A 19,456-nucleotide genomic window follows, 5' to 3' on the forward strand; every position below is an offset into this window, starting at 1 on the left:
TTAAATGGACAAAAGAAACATGGGACTTTGTTATTTATTGTTATATCTGTAGGAAAATACAGTATATATCATATGGTGTGACAATAAAGTCATATGGCATGACAAGCAGACATGTCACACCATTATGATGAAGTGTCACACCATATTACGTTTTCTGCATTTAGGTTTACCTTGAGGCTACTAGGTACACATTAGCATGCTAACAACATGCTAGCTATAACAAAGCAACCTAGATTTACATGTAATTATGACCAAAATTCAAATAACTTCAGCTTTTTTTAATGAAAAGGTGTCACACCAACAGACATCCAGAAGTGCCACACTTGTCAAAGTTTCAACAAGATGGCATTTCATGAAAATGTTAAAATCATAACTCACCTCAAGACACCTGTCTTGCAGTTGTGCTGGGAGTGCTGAATAGCCTTACAGAAGAAGGACCTCTCTAGCAAATAGGTGTCCAAATAATTGCCTGTTTAATTTTTCCAAACTAGTGTCACACCAAATGATTTTGGTTTGGGGGACAAAATCTTTTTGATCAGAAATGACTGAAAACATTATGCTTTGACTTTGAAAAGATATAGGCTCACAAATAGACATTTTTGTGAGCCTAAATTCATTTTTAAATGAATTTTAGCAATTCTTTTTCTTAGTTTTATTCAAGTTCCCACTTTGAGAAACAAGGTCGGGACAGTCACACCATATGAGTTTTGCCATGTTTGGTTGAAAATTCTGAAGAAATGAGGAATGAAATGTTTTAATCTTGAGTAAGTTCACATAAAGCTTAATGTCCTGCACAATATTCAGAAGGTTTTTGACAAATATATTTTTTATTTATACATGTTTAACACTGAGGACAGCGAAAACGCTATGTCACGTCACCCACCCAAATACATACATGCTCTGAAAATGCACATGGCCCTCCCGTCTGACCGGTTAACATGGCACCCAAACTGGTTCAGATTGGTGGGCCGTGGTGTAAAGTAACTAACTACTTAAGCACAATTTTGAGGTACTTTTGACTTCACTGGAGTGGCTCCAATTTTCAGCACTTTTACATCTCAGATGCAAATATTGTACTTTTACTCCACTATATTTGAAAGTTACCTTTTAGATTTTGATTCTCAAAAGCTCACAATGCGTTGCGAGCGTGTAGATCTACTATCTTCAAAAGATTTGTTATACATTTGAAAACTTGAAATGGTACATTCTGCATAATAAGTACTTTCTACTTACCAAAAATATATTTTAATACCAATACTTTTGTACTTTTGAATTCCGGACTTTTACTTAATAACAGAGTATTTCTACATGGCAGAATTAATACTTTTACTTAACACATCTGGTGCCAACCCCGAGTTTCCCGAGTTTGTATTGATACCAACGTTGTGCCAACCCCGAGTTTCCCGAGTTTGGGCCGTTTTTGAAAAAAAAAAAAAAAAAAAAAAAAATTCAATTTTTTTTTTTCAAAACATTTTTTTGGACCTCCAGAAATGTATTAGGCATGATCGCGAATCGCGATCGCGAAATTGCATGTTTAACCCCCATACCAACCCATTCTTTCAAACATGGCAGCCATGTTTGTTTACATCTGAAGAAAACATAATGGCCCATAAATCATGAATGCCTGAACGGATTTACAAGCGGATTTTTTTGTTTGAAAGCTGTGAACAGCATCTACACACGTGGTGCATCATCTAGGCATGGGCGTGCACTTTTTACACAATTGCACAATTACATGGAAGTCTATGGTAACCATGGCAACGCGAGACATTGAAGAGAAAAAATCATTGCAACATAAGTGTTAAGTAAGTAATATGTGTACAGTGTGGAGATGTTCAAGTAGGCCCTGATCCAGAAAAAGCTTGTGAACCGCTGGACTAATGTGACGGTCTCTTCTCCTTGTGCAGCAAACCTGGCCGCTACTGACATCATCTTCTTGGTGTGCTGTGTTCCATTCACTGCAACGCTCTACCCCCTCCCTGGGTGGATCTTTGGGGACTTCATGTGCAAGTTTGTTGCCTTTCTCCAGCAGGTAAATGCATGTCCATTTCATTTGTCAAGCATCTTTGATTGATTGATTGAACATTTTATTAACAGATTGTACAATGGTGCCAAAAGGATAACACAAAAAGCCATGAAGTCTTATTTTCGTTGTGGTCCTGTGTATTCAATTCGTAGAGACATTTAAAGACAAACAATAATATACAACTAAAGACGCGCCAATTCTTGGCCATCTTGCCAGTGATGTATATCGGACCAGTTACCCATATATAGACCACTGCATGATAGTCAACAATGTTATGTCAAAACATGCCCATATATGTGTATTCCCAGATATGTCCTTAATATTGATGACATTTGGACAGGGATCTCCATATATGGGCATAAAATGTATGTTAATTAGTAAAGCCAAGAAGGGCCTTGGCAAGTTAGGGCCTGGGTTTGATGCCCGGGGATCTCCATATATGGGCATAAGAGGGTACCCTAACAGGGCATCATCTGGGAATGCCCATACTGTATATGGACATTTTATTTATTTTATCCTTTATTAATATATATTCATATACATATATGGACTTAATATTAATGTTTTCGGGGAAGGTAGGGTGTAAATAGTGTAGAGTAAAGCAGGCTCTTGGGCCAGTTAGAGCCTGGGATTGATGATATCAGAAATCTCCATATATGGGCATAAAAGGGATTTTGTTTCTGGGAATGACCATTTTTATTTTATTTTATCCTTTATTAATAATAATATGTATCCACATACAATATATTTTATGCCCATACATGGAGATCCCTATCTGAACCAGCCACACAGATATGGGCAATCCCTTTCCCATCTGGCCAGTGATATATATCAATGACATCAGGGATCTTCATATATGGGCATAAAAGGGATACCCATATGGACTTTTACATAGGTGATGTCATCTGTAATATCACCTGTGATGTCACAGTGACAAGGGAACCAACCCATAGACTGTAAAAATGTGTACTGGCTGGCTGGCTGGCTGACTGACTGACTGACTGACTGACTGACTGACTGACTGACTGACTGACTGACACAGTATGGATATCCAGGGTTTGATCTTTGATGAGGTGATGTCACGTGACACCACTTCCTGTACTGACTGAAGGACGGACAAGCTGTGACATTTCCCATGGTATACTGCGACCTTCGGTCACAATAACATACCAGACATCATCAGCAATAAAACATGTATGTACTCTAAACTGTTGGGGGTGAGGGTTAGACGTTATTGAGAGCAGTTACCATTTGCAGAAAGGTGCTCTTTTATGGCAGTTTTGAAAGAGGGTAAGGAGTCACTTTTTGATGTTTGTTGGTAGGCTCAACATAAATAACATGAACAGCTGGAGAAGAGATATTCATATTCAAATGCAAATTTGAAGGTGTATGAAAAGATAATCCCACTCCCCCAATCAACTGGTTTTTCAACATCAAGAGAGACTAAATCCTCTGTGATGTTGGATGGAGTAGGCCACATTCTAATGGTTCCTTATAATTATCTTTTTGAGATAAGGGAGCGAGAAAAAAGAAGAAAAAAGAAACGTTGATCTACACATTTCTTCCGACTATTTGGCCTTTTGAGTTCACATATAGGGTGTGCCAAATGTAGTTCTAAGAGCGGCCATTTCTTGGGTAAACACAGCCTTACACAGGTGTTCTGATTAGACTATAGTTCTATGCAATCAAACAATTGAAACACCTGTGTTTTGACCCAAGAAATGGCCGCTAAGGACTACAATGACGTAGCCGCTGGCACACACTATAGCTGCAGTGACATGTTCTTCATTCATTCTACACCAAATGTCTTCGCTGAAAATAGACAATCTACTTTACAAGCTCACAATGTGTTGCGTTGAGGTGTTTGCCAAATGTTTGCTCATTATGATATACCCAGAAAAGGGACTCTAGGATTTGCGTGGTTAATCTCAGAGTGATCCATATAGGTTTGATGCCAGATTCAGGAAGAGAAAAGAGGAGCACTCGTCAAAAAAGTAGTTCAGAAATATATTCGTCACGTGCACGGCTCAGCAGCCTTGAGTTACACGCAGAGGAAGGCCTGTTGGCCTGAAACGTCCATTTGTTTGCGGCTGCTGGGGGGAAACCTTATAAAACAAGAATAATTAATTCTAAAGTGAGTGCTGGCGTCCTTGTTCTAAGTTCATTGATGCCAGATTCATCATTTATTTCAAGCATGGACAGATTTGTAGTCTTTTGACAAAGTGCAGTAGATGGACAAGAATTCCAGTCTTAAGACCATATTCCTGTACAGTGTTTTCAGTCTCAAAACACCTATTGTTTATTATGACGTACCCAGAAGGTCAGGGTACTAAAGTATCGTTAGATTTTCAATAGGAATTCAATTTTAAAAAATCATTTTTCTCTCAATTTTCTAATTTTCTAGCTCCCCATAAAATCAAATATTGGTTCATTTTTCCAATTTTCTAGCTTGCAAAACAATCAGGAAAATGCTTCAATTTTTTTAATGTGTGATTCATATTTGTCATTATTTGATTTGGAACCGACAAAGGAAAAACATCTTTAAAAAAGGTATTTTTCATTTTTTTACCCCATTACAACAATCAAAAAATGGACCAATTTTTCCAATTTTCTAGCTTGCAAAAAAATCAGGAAAATGCTTCAATTTTTTAAATGTGTGATTCGGCTTTGTCATTATTTGATTTGGAACCGACAAAGGAAAAACATCTTTAAAAAAGGTATTTTTGAATTTTTTACCACATTACGAATATCAAAAAATTTACCAATTTTTCCAATTTTCTAGCTTGCAAAAAAATCAGGAAAATGCTTCAATTTTTTAAATGTGTGATTCGTATTTGTCATTATTTGATTTGGAACCGACAAAGGAAAAACATCTTGAAAAAGGTAATTCTTAATTTCTTACCCCATTACAACAATCAAAAAATGGGCCCATTTTTCCAATTTTCTAGCCCACAAAAAAATCAGGAAAATGCTTAAAATTTGCTAAATTTTTTGAATGTGTGATTCATATTTTGGCATTATTTGATTTGGAACCGACAAACAAAAAATAGGCCCATTATTCAATTGTCAAGTCCAGGAAACAAATCGTCATCATGAATGTCACGTGACCACGTGTCAAGTCACATGGTACACAACTTCAAAATAAAAGCTGTATGCTAGTCTAACATCCAAGTAATAGGATCAACATGCAGGCAGGCAGGGGGTCCATGAGGGGTTTACAAGGGGGTCCATGGCTGGTTCCCAAAGTGTGGTTTGGGGACCCCCAGGGTTTCTATGGCTGGTTCACAACAGCCTGGTACACGTACAGCCATGGCTTGTTCCCAAAGTGTGGTTCGGGGACCTCTGGAGGTCCATGACGGATTTCCAAGGGGGTCCATGGCTGGTTCTCAAAGTGTGGTTTGGGGACCTCTGGGGGTCCCTGAGGGGTTTCCAAGGGGGTCCATGGCTGGTTAGCAGGTTACTTTTACACTCTCATACTATCCAAACCTCCACCAGCCGTCAGCCTGTCCTTCCCTCCGTCACGTCACTCGTCACACGTCACACTTTCCCCCTACTCATATCTCCGCCACCGTTGCCCTGATCCATGCCAAAATTTACATACAAACTCCTTGCCTGCCAAACTACAACCTCGAAGGACCCCCGGAGCTCCGGGGGACCCCCAGGTGTAAAAAATGACCAAATGTGCAAAAAAGACCACCCCAACGGGGCTGCTCACGGGGAATTCCCGGGGACCACCGACTCCTGGTGCTCCAGAACGGATGCAAAAGTGGTGGTGCCCCCAGTGGAGGACCCCCTCCACTGCAGCTCACATAAAATGCCTAAACTCGGGCTAGGAGCGACCGGGAGAGCTGGGGCCGGTACCTATTCGTCCGCCTCGGCGGCGCGGAGGCCCCACCTCTCATTTCTCATATGACCCTCTTCTAGCGCCACCATGAGGCCGCTTCTTGCAAAACACATTTTTGGACACTGCTCCTACAATTTTTGCCCTAAAATCACACAAATCGGTACACAGTATGTCTACACTCATCTCATCAACATGGATCTGTCCCATCTAACGCCACCATCAGGACGATTTTGGTAAAACAAACTTTTGGCCTATTTGTGGAGATAAGCGACCAGCGGTCGCTTATCTCCCGATTAGGGAGTCTTACTGGTAGTGTAATAGGTGAAATAGTGTAATAGTGCATTCTTATCAAAACCTCCACCAGCTGTCAGTCTGTCAGTCAGTCTGTCAGTCAGACTTTCAGTCACACTTTTGCCCTTCTCATAGTGGTTTTGGCTGCCAAACCACTACCCCATTTCTCCCTCTTTTAGCGCCACCATGAGGCCGCTTCTTGCAAAACACATTTTTGGACACTGCTCCTACAAATTCTGCCCTAAAATCACGTAAAGCGGTACACATTAGCATGGATCTGTCCGAGATAGCGCCACCATCAGGGCAATTTTGCCCTAAAATCACGCTTTGCGTGATTTTACGGCAAAATCTGTAAAAGCAGAGTCCAAAAATGCGTTTGAAAAAATTGCCCTGGTGGTGGCGCTATCTTGGACAGTGTAGACATACTGTGTACCGCTTTGCGTGATTTTAGGGCCAAATTTGTAGGAGCAGTGTCCAAAAATGTGTTTTGCAAGAAGCGGCCTCATGGTGGCGCTAGAAGAGGGAGAAATGGGGGTAGTGGTTTGGCAGCCAAAATCACAATGAGAAGGGAAAAAGTGTGACTGAAAGTCTGACTGACAGACTGACTGACAGACTGACAGCTGGTGGAGGTTTTGATAGTAACTGCGACCTGACGGTCGCAATTACACTATTACACTATTATATTACCAGTAAGACTCCCTAATCGGGAGATAAGCGACCGTTGGTCGCTTATCTCCACAAATATCACAGCCTCCACCTCTCACGTCATACGGGCAGCCATAGTTACACCTGGAATGTTGAATCTCCATATATGGAGATAACCTACCCATCACACAAAGTCTGACCTCACCAGCCCATACCTGGGCATGGACGACTTATATCTCCATATACGGAGATGGCCATATATGGAGATACGATGACATCACAGAGTCCACAGCTGATGATGTGGCGTGATGTCATACAATACACAAACAAGCCCTATATAAAGGGGCAATTCTCACCAGGGAAGAGAGCATTCCCCACTAGCTGAGTATCTTAAGATGGTTGGATGTGATGATAAGCCACAAATAGGCCAAAAGTTTGTTTTACCAATTATCAAGACATACGGGCAGTTGACAGTTTGCCATTGTTACTCATTGAAGTTGAATCTCCATCTGAATCCCTTTTATGCCCATATATGGAGATCCCTGCTCTGAGTATCTGACATCACTAATCCCTTTTATGCCCATATATGGAGATCCCTGCTCTGAGTATCTGACATCACTAATCCCTTTTATGCCCATATACAGTATGGAGATCCCTAACAGAATCCATTTTATGCCCATATATGGAGATACCTGCTCTGAGTATCTGACATCACTGTGATGTCACCTGTTTATGCCTAAATATGGAGATCCCTGCTCTGAGTATCTGACATCACTGCGATCTCACCTGTGATGTCACAGTGACACATCACCTCAGTATCTGTGATGTCACAGTGACACATCACCTCAGTATCAGGCGTTACACGTATACATTGAGCAGGGCAAAGGTGTGACGTGTGTGACGGACGGACGGACGGCCGGTGGAGGTTTTCATACTAAACTGCGACCTTACGGTCGCAATTACACTTATTACAATATTAATAGGGCATTAGGGCAGTGTCCAAAAATGTGTTTTCAAAAATCGGCCTGAAGGTGGCGCTATATGGGACAGATCCATGTTGATGACATGAGTGTAGACATACTGTGTACCGATTTGCGTGATTTTAGGGCAAAAAATGTAGGAGCTGTGTCCAAAAATGTGTTTTGCAAGAATCAGCCTCATGGTGGCGCTAGAAGAGGGTCATGTGTGAATTGATGGGTGGAGGTTGTGGTTTGGCAGGCAAGTAGTATATGTGCAAAATTTGGCATGGATCGGGGCAACGGTTGCAGAGATATGAGCAGGGCAAAAGTGTGACGTGTGACAGACAGACTGACTGACTGACGGACGGACGGACGGACGGACTCACAGCTGGTCGAGGTTTTGATAGTAACTGCGACCTAACGGTCGCAATAACATTTATGCTATTTCAATATTACAAGTAATGCACTTCTTCTTCTTCTTTCGCTATTACACTATTTCACCTATTACACTACCAGTAAGACTCCCTAATCTTACTCCCACAATCTGTCGGTAGATAATGCCGGTCTTATATAAGGGTCATTTGTGTACGGTGTGATGTCATACTGATGTCAGCAGTGTGATGCCATACTGATGTCAGCAGCTATGTCTCTATATATGGAGTTATATGTTGTACGTGTCCAAATATGGGGCTTGTGAGGTCAGACTTAGTGAGATTCGTCGGTTATCTCCATACAGTATATGGAGGGATGTGTTGGTTATCTCCATATCTGGAGATTCAACCTTCAACGTGTAACTATGGCTACCTAACGACTAGCTACATGACGTGAAGGTGAGTGAGGGTCTTTGTAACAGCCACCCCCAGATTTCCCGTGGAACTCTGTACAATATCGAGAAGGCCTGAACGGAAACTCTTAGTCAACTGGCCACCCCATCAAAGAGTAAAGGGACATCAAGGCCTCTCTCTTGTCAATGGGCTGGTGTCGGCCACCCCGTACGGGTTCTAGTCTGAGGTGATAGCCTGCCACCCCGTTAGTAGGCACGGGTCCCGACAAGCCAAGGGGGCGATTGCACCAGCTTCCTCCTGCCGCGAAGGGTGCCAGCATGACTCACACCATCCATAGCAACCATGTTTTTTACCCTAGCAACCAACTGTTTACCCTAGCAACCAGCTTGTTTACCATAGCAACCATGTACACTATTACACTTATTGCTAACCAGCCATGGACCCCCTTGGAAACCCCTCAGGGACCCCCAGAGGTCCCCGAACCACACTTTGAGAACCAGCCATGGACCCCCTTGGAAATCCGTCATGGACCTCCAGAGGTCCCCGAACCACACTTTGGGAACCAGCCATGGCTGTACGTGTACCAGGCTGTTGTGAACCAGCCATAGAAACCCTGGGGGTCCCCAAACCACACTTTGGGAACCAGCCATGGACCCCCTTGTAAACCCCTCATGGACCCCCTGCCTGCCTGCATGTTGATCCTATTACTTGGATGTTAGACTAGCCTACAGCTTTTATTTTGAAGTTGTGTACCATGTGACTTGACACGTGGTCACGTGACATTCATGATGACGATTTGTTTCCTGGACTTGAAAATTGAATAATGGGCCTGTTTGTCGGTTCCAAATCAAATAATGCCAAAATATGAATCACACATTCAAAAAATTGAGCAAATTTTAAGCATTTTCCTGATTTTTTTGTGGGCTAGAAAATTGGAAAAATGGGCCCATTTTTTGATTGTTGTAATGGGGTAAGAAATTAAGAATTACCTTTTTCAAGATGTTTTTCCTTTGTCGGTTCCAAATCAAATAATGACAAATACGAATCACACATTTAAAAAATTGAAGCATTTTCCTGATTTTTTTGCAAGCTAGAAAATTGGAAAAATTGGTAAATTTTTTGATATTCGTAATGTGGTAAAAAATTCAAAAATACCTTTTTTAAAGATGTTTTTCCTTTGTCGGTTCCAAATCAAATAATGACAAAGCCGAATCACACATTTAAAAAATTGAAGCATCTTCCTGATTTTTTTGCAAGCTAGAAAATTGGAAAAATTGGTCAATTTTTTGATATTCGTAATGTGGTAAAAAAATGAAAAATACCTTTTTTAAAGATGTTTTTCCTTTGTCGGTTCCAAATCAAATAATGACAAATATGAATCACACATTTAAAAAATTGAAGCATTTTCCTGATTTTTTTGCAAGCTAGAAAATTGGAAAAATGAACCAATATTTGATTTTATGGGGAGCTAGAAAATTAGAAAATTGAGAGAAAAATGATTTTTTTAAAATTGAATTCCTATTGAAAATCTAACGATACTTTAGTACCCTGACCCCAGAATAGGGATGCTAGAGTTCACTTGGTTTAATGAATCAAGTGATAGAGTGAGCGATTGTACAAGTGATAGAGTGAGGCCGATTCTTGCAAGACATTTTTGGACACTGCTCCTACAGATTTTGCCCTAAAATCACGCGAAGCGGTACACAGTATCTCTAAAGTCATGTCATCAACATGGATATGTTCCATTTGCCATATTCCCTCCTGATTGGCTACCATTGCCTTCTAAAGTTTGTGTGCGACCTGGCGGTCGCTTATCTCCCGATTTAGGGAGTCTTACTTAAGTATACTTTCATCAACACACAAACAACCGAGGAGGACGTGCCCATAGTCTTATTATATTCCAGATTATAATTCTCATTCTCCCTTCCATGTCCAATCATTTTTCGCATGGCCCAAGCACCTCTGATTGCAACAGTGTGTTGCAAAGCCACGTTGTCTGAGACATACCGTATACAAAGTCGTGTAACATGTGGGATTCCGTTGACTTCATTACCCTTGCAGTGTTGTTGAGTTCATCTGTCACAGCAGCTCAGCCCTGATAACATCGGCAAGCGCCTTTTTCATTGCTGACGTCAGAAGTGGAGCAATATCTGTCTTCAGAGACACTGAGATAAGGATCTTTTAGCACATGATCTGTAGGATTGTGTGGGTTACGGATGAATTTGTGGGGTGGGGTGTGTGAGCGTAGTACATTGTGAATTGTGTATATGAATAGGCTATCGCAATTCTTTTTAAGAAAATATTTATATAGTGTTGAGCCTGCATCCTGTGTCAGAAAATGTTCGATAAACTTCAATAAACAATAAACTTGTAGATGTGTTATTTTTAGCCAATAGGTTGGTGTAGACCAGGGATCCCCAATTAGTTTTCCCCAAGGGCCGAATTATATCTAGGGTACCAAGCCGAGGGCCACAACATTGCAGGGGGCGACGGTGGCGTTCCCACTACTCCAGCGACAGTTTTCGTCATTGTCGGGTGAAAATCTTGTATGTCCAAAACCGTTCGTGTTGAAGTTATCATTTAAAAAATGATTTAAACTAGTGAAAACAGCCGATCTACAAGCACACAATTTTTGCGTGCGAGGCGTTGTGTGCTTGTGCTTTCCACCCGACAATGACGATATACTAGTGTTGTTGCTGCTCTTATACCACCATTATTACTGGGGTTTGTGTGGGCCAGACAGTAGCCCCCCGCGGGCCAACCCTGGTGTAGACTGTAGAGGTAAAAAAAAGGAGCATGCCAAGTATAGACCCCTACGGCACCCCGGTCAACAACGTCTGTACTGCAGAGTTTAATTGGTAATTCATTGGTCTGGTTCAGGATTCGTTCTTGCTGGCAGGTTTCTTTTCCTCTGTACTGTAATTTCCCCAACTTCACAGGAAAGAGGAAAACCCCATTCTCCCGCACACAATTTTCTTTTTATCTGAAAATCTGAAAGAATCCGAACAGATGAGAAGATAATGAAGACATGACTTCTCTGAGGCCCATTGTGCCTCACAATAATTATATAGTTCACACATGAATACTGAATACTTTGATTTGTGTTGTAGTGGCATGTAGTACTGTGTTGTAAATGCCGGGGTCTTGTCTAAAGAATGGAAGAATTTCAGTGGTCCCTGTTCCGTTAATAAGCAGCCTGTCAGGTTTACGTAAGTGAATAATGAGCAGCAGTCCTAGTTGATTTTTGTATTGTCAAGAACTGAAAATGGCTGAAAATGGCTTTCCGTTCCTAGAAAGTTCAGCTTTACGGGCATGTGAAAAAGGTAGTGTATTACGGTAATTAGGAAGATGGAAGACTGGCAGACAGGAGGAAAGGCAGTGAGTGCAGATAGACGGTGACGTTCTCGCTTCAACACACAAGACTAATTTACACATGAAAGAGAGCACACAAGGCTGTCACGTGCACCCACATTTGTCAAAAGATGAACATGCAATTTTGTTCTTCTTTACTTGAACATATAGGAACATAATTAGCTTTATTCATCTGAACATGCAGCAGACGAGTAGTTTCCAGCCTTGTATTGAAAGGCATATTATGAATGGTCCATTTTCTTTTTAACATCAATCATCGTTATTCTTCAATATTAATGTGACTTTAACTCTATCGACTCCATTTTCTATATGCTTCTTACTGTGTGTCTCCACTGTCTTCCTTCTTTTATATGCCTCACAAAATCATAAGACTTTTCATTTTCCTCACAAGGTTTAACTCTTTTTAGAAGAGTGGCCTCTCCTTTTGGTGAACCTTTTGTAGGTTAAAAATACAACACAATACTTCCACAAGGGCATTTACATTTTGGGCACCATAGGAAACATGCTTTTAAAAATATATATTTTATATAAATATTGGTCAATAATACGGTTTTATACAGGTTTTAGCATAAACAACCACTCAGATATTGAAATTTCAAGTTCTGTCCGTCTCTAATTCACCCTTTGTCAGCCTTCTGATTGGTCCCTGACTTGCCAACCAGAAAAATCATTCACTTTTGCTACCGGGGGCGGAGTTATGCAGTGGGACAAAGTCCTTTGATTCTTTCACCGCGGTGCGGTGATGCACGGCCCGGCCGCGGCGCAGTACGGCTGCACCGTCATTTCGATAATTATAATGAATAAGCTTCAACAAACTAGTTCACATGAATGATATCGATGTAACTAAGATATATCACATAGATGTTTTTCTTTTGGTACTTTAAATAGCAATAATGAGGCTATGAAAAATCTTGTTTTTATAATGGAAGTGAATGGAAAAAAAGGTCTTCTCTGGCTTTTTTGTCCCACCTAGTAACAGAGAGACATGGGGTGGAACTTGACAAAGGGTGAAGTTAATGAATTGGGATGTTTTGGGCTGGAAGAGACACTGGGAAGACCAAAAAACAAGAACAAAATGTAAAATGTGAAATTCATGGTGGGGCCCCTTTAATGATGACGTTGCCAGAGATGCTGGTCCCTGATTGGGCTACGGTCTTAAACAAGAGAGGACACTGACATACAGTACATACATACTGTACATACCCAGCCGATAAAAGTAATAAATAATAAAGAAATAGCCACAATGATAAGAACAGATGCAAGCCATGTACATTAGTCATATAGCAGCACACAGTCTGAGGTGCTTCACTGCTTGAAGATGCGATGTGCATGAATCTTGCCAGCCAGTCAGTCAGTCAGTCAGTCAGTCAGTCAGTCAGTCAGTCAGTCAGTCAGTCAGTCAGTCAGTCAGTCATCCAGCCAGCCAGTCAGTCAGTCAGTCAGTCAGTCAGTCAGTCAGTCAAGGAATATTGAATATTCTACGCTAGCCTCGGGGTCCAACAAAAATGCTCAAATAAATATTGTTGTTTGATATTTAATTCAATGAAAGACTGTTTTTGATGAATTATTAATAGTTATATGGCCTGAGACACTGTACAGTGCACTGCCTACATTCAAAGGGAATTGGATGTACCATTTGTGGATGTCACAGATAGTAAAATAAATTATTTAGACGATGGAGGACACCATATTTGAACCCAACATAATATTGAGTATCCATAGCTTCTGGACAGTTCATGCTGAAATACATATGATAGCTCAAGAGTAGACTCTACTCAGCAGCAGTGTTCCCAACTGCCTGGTCTGATTATAGCTTCTGTCATCAATTCGAATCACTGGAGTGGTGGAGTAGTACCGAAAGAATGTGGGATGATGGGTACTGACATCATGAGAGAGAGAGAGAGAGAGAGAGAGAGAGAGAGAGAGAGAGAGAGAGAGAGTTTTGATTTTTAAGACCACTTGGTGAGAGAGGAGAGTGGTGAGATGAGAGTGGAGAGAGTGGTGAGAGATGAGGAACGGAAGCTGAAGAAGGGTGGTACTGGGACACAGAAAATTACTTTTGGCTGATGGTTACTCACTTGAAAGGCTATTTCAAAGGAAGAGAGGAAGATGGCCCAGGATACATCACAAAGCCAGCATACATCACACAGCATGATGCTTAGTAATGACGATAGCTGACGAAAAATAGTGTAGATGTCGTGTGCATGGAATGAGAAATGGCTGTTTAAAGTCCAAGCACATACTGTAATAGTCCATCAGAGGGACTACATTAATGTTAGCGGAACTGCTAATGTTATGGCCGAAAACATCACATAAACTAGAAGCAGTGCTCTTCCGAGCACAGGTCTCCACCAGGCCAGGCGTCCTGGTGGTGCTACTGTATAATAGGCCAATGTAAAAAGGGTGGCATATGTTCTTCACCTTAGACCTTTCATGGCAATCGGACACTGCATGCATGATTTGAAGCATTGTGTTCCAAAAATGTGTTTTGCTAAAGTCTACCTGCTGGTGGCGCTATAACAGGCCAATGTGAAAAGGGAAGCATTTGTTCCTTGACATAGTGGGAATATGTGTGGCAAATTTCACGGTAATCGCAAGCTGCGTTGATGATTTGAGGCATTTTGTGCATTTTGTGGAGCAATCCTGCAGACTTTGGAAGCAGATATTAGCCAATCAGGATGGAATATGAAATATCAGACGGATCAGACTTGATCACGTGACTATAGAGATACTGTGTACTGATTTGTGTTATTTTTGGAGAAAATCTGAAGGAGTAATATCCAAAAATGTGTTTTACATAAGTCGGCCCAAAGGTGGCGCTATAAAAGGCCGATGTGAAAAATGCAGGGAAAGGGTTTTTCCTTGGCCTCTAGGGAGTGCGCTTACTAGTTTGAAACTGATCGGTGGAGTTATAGGTAAAACCACAAATCGGCCTGTTATAGCGCCACCATAAGGCTGATTTAAAAAAAATTAAGTGGCATTTCTTCCTCTGCCTAGTGGGAACGTGTGTGTGCGATTTCATGATAATTGCACTTTGTGTTTGGGATTTGAGGCATTTTGTTCCAAACGGCTCAATCCTACAAACTTTGGAAGCCAATCTTAGCCAATCAGGATGGAATATGCAAAATCGGACACATCCGTGTCGATCACATAACTGTCGAGATACTGCCTACCGATTTGTAGGATTTTTGGACAAAATCTGTAAGAGTCCATGGACATACTTAGGGACAGTGAAGCATCTTTCCCCTGTGGACTGAGAAAAAAAGCTTTGCGGAGGTCGGTGAAGGTTATTATCACTACAATTTAATCAAGTGATGGCTTGATTATGCAAGTTACGCGCCATAAATGTTAAAATGTAAACTGGCATGAACTCCAGATTTGGCGTTTAATCAGCATTCTGTTCTGCGCTGTGGGTAGGTTGATTGAATTCAGCATTCTTCACCCTAATTAGAAATTTAATGGGATTCTGTGTTCATATGTTAATTAGTAAATGCTATCACAAAGCTATTAGCAACCATTCACAGCTCTGCACTTCTCTGCACTTCTCTCCTTCCAACTCAATAAGCTTACTTTTGCTTTCTACTTCATCTCTCTCTCTCTCTCTCTCTGAGAGAGAGAGAACTATGTCACTCACTAACTCACTCACTCAGACACGCACGCACGCACACGCACGCACGCACACACACACACACACACACACACACACATGCACGCGCGCACGCAGGCACTCTCATTCATCCCATGTACTTCAAAAACAAGAGCACATTAATGAGCCCTCAGAAATATTGTAGAAGTAATTGGAAGAAAAGGCCATTTCTCTTGAGTATCAAGTAGCTGCTTACAGCATGCATTTTTTATTCCTGCTGAAGTGGAATGAACGCTCTCCACATCTTAAGTGTCTTTTCTACTCAAAGTTACTACGCACAGTCTCTTACAGTTATTCCAACATTGATCTTAGAAAACATTCATGCATTCGTTCTTTGGCTCGCTGTTCTTTTGTTTGTTTGTTTGTTTTTACCAGCTAGGAGCAGTCCCATCGAGATTCAAAATCTATTTTAAAGGGGAGTCCTGGCCAAGACACAAACAGTTTCATATGAAAATAATGGTGGCATGATGGTCCAGGCAACCTAGGCTGCAATACCAGCCTGACAGCGTGTCTCAGGTTCGAATCCCATTCCCGACAACCTTTGCTGTGTGTCAGTCCCCCATCTCTCTCCCTGTTTCCTGTCAGTCTACTGTCCTATCAATAAAAGCATAAAAAGCCAAAAAAGTTAATCTTTAAAAAACAAACATAAAACAGCAACATAAAAATATGGATAGCACAGAACACAGGATCTAACGTCTAATACAGTAAGCATGGTTGTACCGTAAATAGTACTGTACCGGTAAGCAGCTGCCTTTCATTCAAACTCATGACGGGATACAAATACAGGTAATCTGACTATGTAGGGGCCGGGGGCACAAGAACAATGCAATGACCAAACAGTTTACGTTTAAAAACCCAGTTTGGCCCACCCATAGACAGTGAAATCCTTAGCGTTAATTTAACTTGGACTGTATTTTTATGGAGGAATTTATGGTGTACAAGCTATGAGGTAATTTCTAAATCGTGCACATAGACTATCTCACGACACAAACATGTGGACTCTGTGTGTGTGTGTGTGTGTGTGTGTGTGTGTGTGTGTGTGTGTGTGTGTGTGTGTGTGTGTGTGTGTGTGTGTGTGTGTGTGTGTGTGTGTGTGTGTGTGTGCGTGCGTGCATGCGTGTGTGTGTGTGTGTGTGTGTGTGTGTGTGTGTGTGTGTGTGTGTGTGTGTGTGCTCTTCCTTCCTTCCTGTAGATGACCGTGCAGGCCACCTGCATCACCCTGACCGCCATGAGTGGAGACCGCTGTTACGTCACCGTCTACCCTCTCAAGTCCCTCCGCCACCGCACCCCAAGAGTTGCCATGATCGTCAGCGTCTGCATTTGGATTGGTCAGCTATTAGGCTTCTCTATTTGTTATTATTGAATTCAACAAATGGGTTTTCATTGTGAAATTGTTCCTATGCCTGTGAGTATGCTTAGAAAACTGCACACTGCCAGTCAAGCAAAGTTACAACTGTCAGGATGAATAAAGAACAGGAGTACAGGACCCAAAAGTAGGGCAGTTCAAACTCAAAAGTCTTTATTTGACTAAACAAAAGGATCCCCAAACAGGCAAGTTGAAGTTCTATAACAAAGAAGTTCGAGGCTAAGCACACAAACTCACTCCACATGGAAAGTGGTATAGATGGACAGGGACATAACTAAAGCACAGTCAACACGAGGATTGGCAGGGGCAAACAGGACACAGATGACAAGGGTTACAAGGGATAATTTGAATAGTTTGTCATTGTAAATTATACAAATAGCTGTACTGCACTGTGTGTCTCAAAGAATAAATCGTCACTGTCGGGTGGAAACCAAAACCTTCCTTTTTTGTCATTATTAAAAAAAAAAACATTTAAAATCGTGAAAATAGCCGATCTACAAGTACACAACGCCTCGCACCGTGAGGCGTTGTGTGCTTGTAGATTTGCTATTTTCACAACTTTTGTGCAACACTTTTGTATGATGAAGGAGGGCTTTAATCAACCAAAAAACATACACATTTCAAACTTGGAGATACAAGGTTTCTGTCTGGCAGTGACAAAATACATAATGCCTAATTCAAGTTTCAACTAATTCAGTAATTGTTCTAACCTATAGGCTCCTTCATCCTGTCCACACCTATCTTCATGTACCAGCGCATTGAGGAGGGCAACTGGTACGGCCCCCAGCAGTACTGTGTGGAGAGGTTCCCCTCCAAGGCCCACGAGAGAGCCTTCATCCTCTACCAGTTCATAGCTGCCTACCTGCTGCCTGTCCTCACCATCTCCTTCTGCTATGCACTCATGGTGAAGAGAGTGGGCCAGCCCACTGTAGAGCCAGTCGACAACAACTACCAGGTATAAGCAAGTGTTTAACCTCTATGATCTCTTGTTCCTTTTTCTATTTTTCTATTCTATTTTCATACATTCTATAAAACAGAGCTTAAGTGGTATACGATATTGCCATCTATAGCTTTAGCTATATGTCAGATAAAAAAAAAAGAATCCAGTCATTAAAACATTTGCCACGACCATAGCTGTGACAACATTACCGAACTTACCTGAGTAACTGAGTTGGCTGAACATCATTTGTGCAGTTTATATGTTATGGGTTATTTGATTTAATTTAATTTGATTTAAATAAATCCTTTCAGCTTTTTCACACCAATAGAAGCTTTAAAAGGCATTAAAACACAGCTATAACCTAACCTCGACACCACACTTGCTGTTGGATTACCTATCTCAAGCAAGTTTGAAGTCTCTGGAAGATTTAGATGAATGGAATGTCTTCCTCGAAAATCTATCTATACTTTGGAAAGTTATGAGCAGTAATGTTAATGTTTATTGAGTCCCAGTCAATGGGCTAAACACGCCAGACCACTGGTATGATCCCTAGGTAAGGTATACATTTTAAATTAAGTTCCTTGTGGTTTAGTGTGTCCGCCCTGAGATTGAGTCATAACGAAGAAGACTATAAATGGAATCATTCACTTCACGAGTCTTGCTAACGATTCGATTCTTATGAACGAATCACTCATGAACGACACATCACTAATGTCCAGGGGTTGTACATCAATTAAGCTTCTTCAAGCTAAGGAAACAAGAGCTATAGCATCCTGACCTATGGGCCACATGGCTTGGGAGCCCAAGGCTTACTTACTTACTACCTTACTTACTTACTTACTTTATTCGTTGTATACAGTATGTAGATCTGATATTACTTACCGGTAATATTAATAATTAGCAAGACCTCCTCTCCTTGCCAGGTGAACCTGCTGTCCGAGAGGACCATCAGCATCAGGCGGAAGGTCTCCAAGATGGTGGTGGTGATCGTGCTTCTCTTCACGGTCTGCTGGGGTCCCATTCAGTTCTTTGTCCTCTTCCAGTCCTTCCATCCCAGCTACCGGCCCAACTACGCCACCTATAAGATCAAGACCTGGGCCAACTGCATGTCCTACGCCAACTCCTCCGTCAACCCCATAGTGTACGGCTTCATGGGAGCCAGCTTCCGCAAGTCCTTCAAGAAGACCTTCCCGTTCCTGTTCAAACACAAGATCAGAGACGGCAGCACAGCCTCCCGGACGAACAACGCCGAAATCAAATTCGCCGCAGCAGAGGAAGGCAACAACAACAATAATGTGGCAAATTGATTTTGGAGAACGAGACTTTGAATATGTACATGTTCATTTTATGAGCAGCACTTGTCAGAAAACAGTGCAAGTAATCTAACATAAAAGACAGCCATGGGAAATGAACATGCAAGCAATTCATGCAGCGGCTGTGCTGCTGCTACCTGTCCAGCAGATGTCACTCTCCCAACTTCAAAGTTATGTGTTACACCTGTATTTATTGTCCATTGTGTTCATGTGTGTCCTATCAGGGTGTACTATGCCTGTTCCTGATTCCCATTCTGTAGATTCATAGT

The 19,456-nt window shown here is 41.5% G+C and overlaps 1 protein-coding gene across 1 annotated transcript in view; it reads left to right on the forward strand.

The window, feature by feature from the left end:
- kiss1ra (KISS1 receptor a) overlaps positions 1-19,181 on the forward strand; it is a gene marked incomplete at both ends in the record, with an annotated part of 32,639 nt that extends 13,458 nt beyond the window's left edge. Inside the window, 4 exons of the mRNA XM_080725800.1 lie at positions 1,908-2,032; positions 16,761-16,896; positions 17,651-17,889; positions 18,798-19,181. Coding sequence (XP_080581926.1) covers positions 1,908-2,032; positions 16,761-16,896; positions 17,651-17,889; positions 18,798-19,181 — 884 coding nt within the window. The remainder of the gene's footprint in view (positions 1-1,907; positions 2,033-16,760; positions 16,897-17,650; positions 17,890-18,797) is intronic.
- Between the last annotated feature and the right edge of the window lie 275 nt (positions 19,182-19,456).

The sequence above is a fragment of the Nannobrachium achirus genome, assembly GCF_963921795.1.
Source record: "Nannobrachium achirus genome assembly, chromosome: 5".
NCBI lineage: Eukaryota > Metazoa > Chordata > Actinopteri > Myctophiformes > Myctophidae > Nannobrachium > Nannobrachium achirus.